This window comes from Ovis aries, chromosome 4 (genome assembly GCF_016772045.2).
Source record: "Ovis aries strain OAR_USU_Benz2616 breed Rambouillet chromosome 4, ARS-UI_Ramb_v3.0, whole genome shotgun sequence".
Classification (NCBI taxonomy): domain Eukaryota; kingdom Metazoa; phylum Chordata; class Mammalia; order Artiodactyla; family Bovidae; genus Ovis; species Ovis aries.
Window position 1 is genome coordinate 72,334,975 of NC_056057.1, and position 6,486 is coordinate 72,341,460.

The 6,486-nt window shown below is 44.3% G+C and overlaps 1 protein-coding gene across 1 annotated transcript; it reads left to right on the forward strand.

Annotated features, from left to right (window-relative positions):
- Window positions 1–708: 708 nt before the first annotated feature.
- On the forward strand, window positions 709–6,106 carry LOC106990092 (cytochrome c). Its single transcript, XM_004007950.5, has 3 exons — window positions 709–768; window positions 2,500–2,676; window positions 2,787–6,106. The coding sequence occupies exons 2-3, from the start codon at window positions 2,508–2,510 to the stop codon at window positions 2,933–2,935; spliced, it is 318 nt and encodes a 105-aa protein (XP_004007999.1). The 5' UTR covers window positions 709–768; window positions 2,500–2,507; the 3' UTR covers window positions 2,936–6,106.
- Window positions 6,107–6,486: the final 380 nt, after the last annotated feature.

Genomic DNA, 6,486 nt, shown 5'->3' on the forward strand with positions numbered 1-6,486 from the left:
CCAGAACTATAACCCAGTCTCTGCCTCAACTGCAGCAGCTGCTCCATCAAGGGGCGATTTGGACAAGATAACTTAAAATTACAGTGGGTAGGCGAAACAAGAACAAGGTCAGGAGCTCGTGTCCGACTCTTCCTGGTTGCGGGCTATTTCTGTTGGGTGCAGCTGGCGCCAGCGGCGGAAATACGACCGAGTCTGGGTAAAGGTCTCCAGCTGAAGGGATGACAGCCAAGAGACCTCTGCTCTGTCCAAGTCGATCGTTTCCCTCCGAGCAGACAAAACATACTGCTCAAAGAGCATTACGTCAACCAGCACGAGACTGGTTACCTTACAAGAAGATAACGCTATCGATCCGCCGCTCGACTCCGCTCCACCCGCCCCGGCACACGCAAGCACACCAAGGCCAGGACTTCTGACAGCCCCTTCCGGCACAATCTCGGTGTCGTACCTCTTAACGGCCTGTCGTAATTGCCAGGAAGGAAAGGCCGGGAGAGGAAGGGCACTCAACACGGTACCCCCCCCCCGCAAGCACGCTAGTCGGCATGCGCGCGCCCAGAGTCTGGACTCAGCCCTGGAGACCCGAGCCAATGAGGCGCGGCTTCGTCACTGCGTATCCGGTCGCCGGGACGCACGTCAGGGGACCGGAGGGCGGAGCCAGTTTGGTTGCACCAACACCGGTACTTAGGCACGTACCGGCGTGTCCTTGGGCTTAGAAAGCGGGACGTTCGGCTTGTGAGCGGGAACTTCTCGGTCGCGCACAGAAAAAGAACGGTGAGCGCCGGGCGCGGAGGCCGCAGCAGGCGGGACACTGAGCCATGAATGCGTGCGCCTGCATGGGGGCCGCGTGGGTGGACTGAGGCCCACGCGCGGGGGCGAGGGAGCTGGCAGGGAGTGGTGACCAGCTAGACTGCGCCGGGCCAGAACCGGGTGGGCTACGGCTTGAGACCCCAACTAGGTAGTAGGGTCTGTCAAGGTTCTGAAAACTCGGAGGCGGCTTGGTAGCGATTCTTACCAAGACGCCGGTTCTCAGTTATAGGGACTGCTGAGCTGGGGCAATGGTAGACAAGACTTCCTCCGAGGTAGGGCGGGAGTGTGGGGATGGAGCGCAGCGCTTCACGTCCTCCTTCCAAAGGAGCAGAAACGATTGCTCCTCCAATAAGTCATTTCTTGACCACCTGTCGCTTCCCTCCTTAACCTGCTGAGGAACGTCCGAGAGGGTAGGTTTCATCACGGTCTCCTTGAAACAAGCCTGGATGGATGACCTCGTGGTCACTTCCGGGGATCTCAGAGCTGGATGATGGGGGTCCCTGGGTGACCGCAAAGCCGGCTGCTGACCTCCTACCCAACAGCAGAGCAATTTAGAGTGACCTGAACGGACTGAATCAAGAAAGATTTCTCTTTTTGTAAAAGTGTATTTTGTCTTCTCTTCAGAGAGCAGTGGCTTTAAATTATATGAACGAATAATGAGGCCTTAAAAGTTGGAATTTTGGTCGCTTGGATTTAATATCGCAGTTCAACTTAATTGGATTTGTGACTTTGCGTGACCTTGGTCTCATCTTTTGAAATGGCTTTGAATTAGATTCCCGCTTTGCTTTCCTGACCTGTAACCTTTCATCACTTAATGTCAACTGGAAAAAAAAAAATGCACAACATGAGAGTTGTGAGTTAAGTTTTCTTTGGGGCAAAACGAAGAGTATGTCCTAGAAGATGAGAAACTGCTCTGAAGAGGTAGGGGGGGAATGTCAGTATCGTATATGATTTTCATGAATGGGAGTACTATGCAGTCAAACCCACTTTTACCAGAGGTTTGCTGCTAGTCAGCAGGAACAGGTACCACCGTTAAGGATTGTAGTGCTTTTCTAGAAATAAAGAGATGGAAGAATTGGGCTCATAAAATCTTAACCTGAAAAGATCTATCTGAAGGCCAGTTTTGCCAGTTTACTCAGAGCCCAGAGTGCCTCATTCCTTCTCCACCCTGAAATCCTTTCAGAATGTGTTGAGGGTCAGTGACTGCAGCGGCTTGTGCCTTAAACCTTGTATAGGCTGATGGCAAGTGCCAAGTTTTAGTTGGTACGTATACACACAGAGGGGCTTCCCAGGTGGTTCAGTGGTAAAGAATCTGCCTGCCAGTGCAGGAGACACCGGAGAGGTGGATTCAATCCCTAAATCAGAAAGCTCCCCTGGAGGAGGAAAAAACCCACTCTAGTATTCTTGCCTGGAAAAACCCCATGGCTAGAGGAGCCTGGTGGGCTACAGTCCATGGGGTCATGAAGAATCAGACACACTTAGTGACTGAGCATGCAGAGATATTCAGAAGTGTGTTTTTCAAGGAAGTTCTTACAGATAGTGTTTTTGATATTAAAGAATCTGTTGCAAGTGAACTAAGTAAGACAAAATTCAACCTGTTATTTAAGTTTGGTGTCAGAGACTGGGGTTGATGATTGGAATCTACTGTACTTTTACTTGGAGAAAATATTACTAATCTGAATCTTTCATTTTTAGATTTAAAAATGGGTGATGTTGAGAAAGGCAAGAAGATTTTTGTTCAGAAGTGTGCCCAGTGCCATACTGTGGAAAAGGGAGGGAAGCACAAGACTGGGCCAAACCTCCATGGTCTGTTTGGACGAAAGACAGGTCAGGCTCCTGGATTCTCTTACACAGATGCCAACAAAAACAAAGGTAAGGGGGGAATTGTGAACTAATCCAAGCACAAACTGTATGAATGTAACCTATGGTAAACACTGTTTCAGGAGTATGACATGCTCAACAATATATCCTTCCTTGTTTAGGTATCACCTGGGGAGAGGAGACGCTGATGGAGTACTTGGAGAATCCCAAGAAGTACATCCCTGGAACCAAGATGATCTTTGCTGGCATTAAGAAGAAGGGAGAGAGGGAGGACTTGATAGCTTATCTCAAAAAAGCTACCAATGAGTAATAGTTGGCCACTGCCTTATTTATTGTGAAACAGAAGTGTCTCATGACTTTTTATGTGTACCATATTTAAATTGATCTCATACACTAGAATTCAGATCATGAATGGCTGATGGAATAATTCTGTTGGACAGTCCTGATTTAAATAAGATTGGTCTGTGGCTAAACAAATATGGTCAGCTTTTTTAATTTTGATAGTAATTCCGGTTCAACAAGTACTATCACTTTTCCCATTCTAAAGAGATGATTGAACTTGAATAAGGAATATGAAACTTTTTAGGGAGATGGTGCATTCCTTCTCAAAACCTATAAGAGATTTGTTTTATATTTAGATTTCTATAACTGGTTATATTAATATATTTAAATACTGAAAAGGTCCCTTCACTGTCTCACAGAACAGAGGAGGATTCACACGTGTTTCAAGTTGTGTTCATTAGCCTGTTAAGGCAAGGATTGAAAATACACTGACAAAGTCCACTTTATCTGTTTGGTTTTATAAACTATGCCAATTTAATTAAAATTCTCTATCTAAAATTTAGTCTTTTACTTAATGAAAGGCATTTTAGTGTGGTTTATGTATAGCATCAAATAAAGAGTATTTAGCACCTCACATTTTGTAGATGATCTTTAAGATCAGATGCTTTTTAAATTCCCTGTGACAAGATATGTTAACAAACTTTGCTTGTTAATTCTTCACAAAGTCAGACTAAGTTATAATTCAGGGTTGTCCTAAACAGGAATTCAGAAACACAACTGTAGAACTACTTGTATATGGTGATTGGTAATTGTGCTTTTGCCAACTCAGCAGGATTAGAGGGGCTATATCATTAGCTCAAATTTGTAAACTGTCTGATATAAGGCTTAAGAATTAAAAAACAAAGTCACAGATCATGATTTTTTAAACTTGATTTAATGGCATACCAAAATGGTTGAAAAATACAGTAGCCCAAACAGGCAGCATTGTTACTAGTCATAGTAGTAGATTGTGTCTACTTGGTCTTCTAGGACAGCCTGCCCTAGCACACCACCTCAGTCATCCACTCAGTTTCTCTGGCCAGAATGAGCACTACAACATTTATGCCAAATGCAGAAAGACTTTCTGATCATAGTGTTAGGGTATATACAGTGTATGGTTATAGTTTCTGTGCTAAATTATTCATACACAGTTTGTGCCATACATGTTTAGTGTAGTCCCTAGAAATTTAATGGAATGGTGAACTTGAACTAAGCCATAAAGAATACTGAGAGAAATTCTCAGTGGGGGAAGTAAGTCTGTACCAGTGGTGAGAGCCATTTCTGTGACAGTAAGGGAACTGGGAGAAGGCCTTGTCAAAAGTGATGGGGATGTTTGTTTAGGTCTGTAAGGCCTGATAGAGCACTGTGTAACTTGTGAATCTTATTTTCAGTCTTTGGAGAAATGTGAAAAAGCGAAGAAGATAGTCTGAAAACATGGGCAAAAACAATTTGGGAAGCAGAAGCCTGCTATAATTCAGGTGATATCCAGGTCAGTGTAGCAGTTAGCTTCTAAAAGAGTTCTGCACCAGTGTGGGAACACATGGAGACCAGGAAATTGGCTGATTTCTATGCTTCCTAAGTCAACTAAGGCCGGCGTTGGCAGAGAATTGTGTTCTAGGCCAGTTTTATTCAATAAGGGCCTCTAGTTATAAGTTCCTATAGTTAATTCAGGGCTTCCCTGGTGGCTCAGACGGTAAAGCATCTGCCTGCAACGCAGGAGACCCGGATTCAATCCCTGGGTCGGGAAGATCCCCTGGAGAAGGAAATGGTAGCCCATTGCCATATTTTTGCCTGAAGAATTCCATGAACAGAGGAGCCTGGCAGTCCATGGGGTGTCAAAGAGTCAGACATGACTGAGCAACTAACACTTTTCAGTGTAGAAATACACACTGATCTTCTTTGGCTGCATTTCTTTTTGTTCCCCAGACCATTGTCATGGTGTTCACATACTCAGAAGTATAATACAAAACGTTAGATTTTCATTTGTTTAGTAACACTTGGATTCCAGGTTATCTTATTTGGAGATTGAGTTATTTGGAAACTGGTCGTAACCCCAGGCTTTCTTGGTTCATTCAGAAAGCTAAACAGGTACATTCTATTTCTTCTCAAAAGGTAAACATGTCCAGGATTTTAGAAACTTGACTAGTAGTCTTGTTATAACACATACATAATGATGAGGCCAATGTGTGGTAAGTGATACATCATTGACAGTTTTTCAAAACAGCAAGAGATTGACTTGCTCAAGCTTTGGTTAAGTTGGCTATTTTAGTCATAGTAGAGGTCTCAGTATTGGAACTGGAAGAGATCTCAGAGATTCTTTGATTCCAACTGAACAGATGAGAGGTGAGATTAACTAGGCTCAGGGAACTATGGAAACTACTCACTTGGTTGAGCTGGGCCCTAGCAGGACCTAGTAGTCCAACCTTGCAGGTCACTGAGAGGAAGGGAACTGAGGCATATGGCAGATACCTGTGTTTGGAGAGGGGTAGGCTTGGCCCAGTTCTTTAACACCCCTACACTGAGCTGTGAAGGTTTTTGAGGTATGCTGTGGGCAGGGGCAAGTATCTGGACTGGGACACAGCCCATACCATTTCTAGAGTGTTGCTTTCTTTCCACATGTTGAAAGGAGTTGTCCTGCCTGGGAGCTTTGAGGAGTGCTGGGCCCAGAGTGGCCAAAATCACATGCTCTTGCCCCACTGACCTGATTACAGAGTCCTCCTAATTAGGGGAGGGGAGAACGCCTTGCCTTCTTTTGTAGCCCCTCTGGATTTGTTACCATTTTTCTTGTACTCAACATCTGCCAGTAAATATTGTCTATAATGGAAAAAAAAATCTAGATGAGTGACAGCTGAAACCACAACCAAGCTATTCTGACCATAGTTTGGCCTTAGTCTAACTCCATTTTACCAGAAATATTAATGAGCTGCTTCCAGTTTTCTTTTTCTTTACTCATTAGAGTTGTGCCTGTGTTCCACATTGATACCACTAAATATGTGTGTGTAGCTTGAACAGCATCCTCTGAAGAACAACCGTTGGACTAGTTCATTTTATTTGTGTTGTAATGAAGAATGGTGGGTTTTGGGAGTGGAAAAATTGTGTTCAGAGTGGGAGTTAGTAAGCAGTCCCGAAGCTTTTTGTAAATAAAACTATTGGCACATGGCCACTGTATTCACTTGTCTTATCTAGGGCTGCTTTTGTGCTGCAACATCAGAGTTGAGTAGTTGCAAGAGAGACCGAATGGCCCACAAAGCCCAAAATACTGACATGCTTCACAGGAAAGTTCTCGGCCTCTGGTTTAGAGCTTTGCATAACTGCATTCTTTTGCCATCTGGAGAATGGGAATAATCTCTACTTCATAAGCCTTGCTATAACCATTCACTGAGTGGCATCTGTGAAAACTCTTTAACTGGTAAGCACTGAAAAACTGTATCTTCATCAAATTCCCTCAAAGTCACCTATTGGAAAATTACTGCTTCCAAGGTTAGTAATTACCTAATTGTCGTTCCTAGCTTTCTGTTCTCAAGTGGTCCTGACAACTCT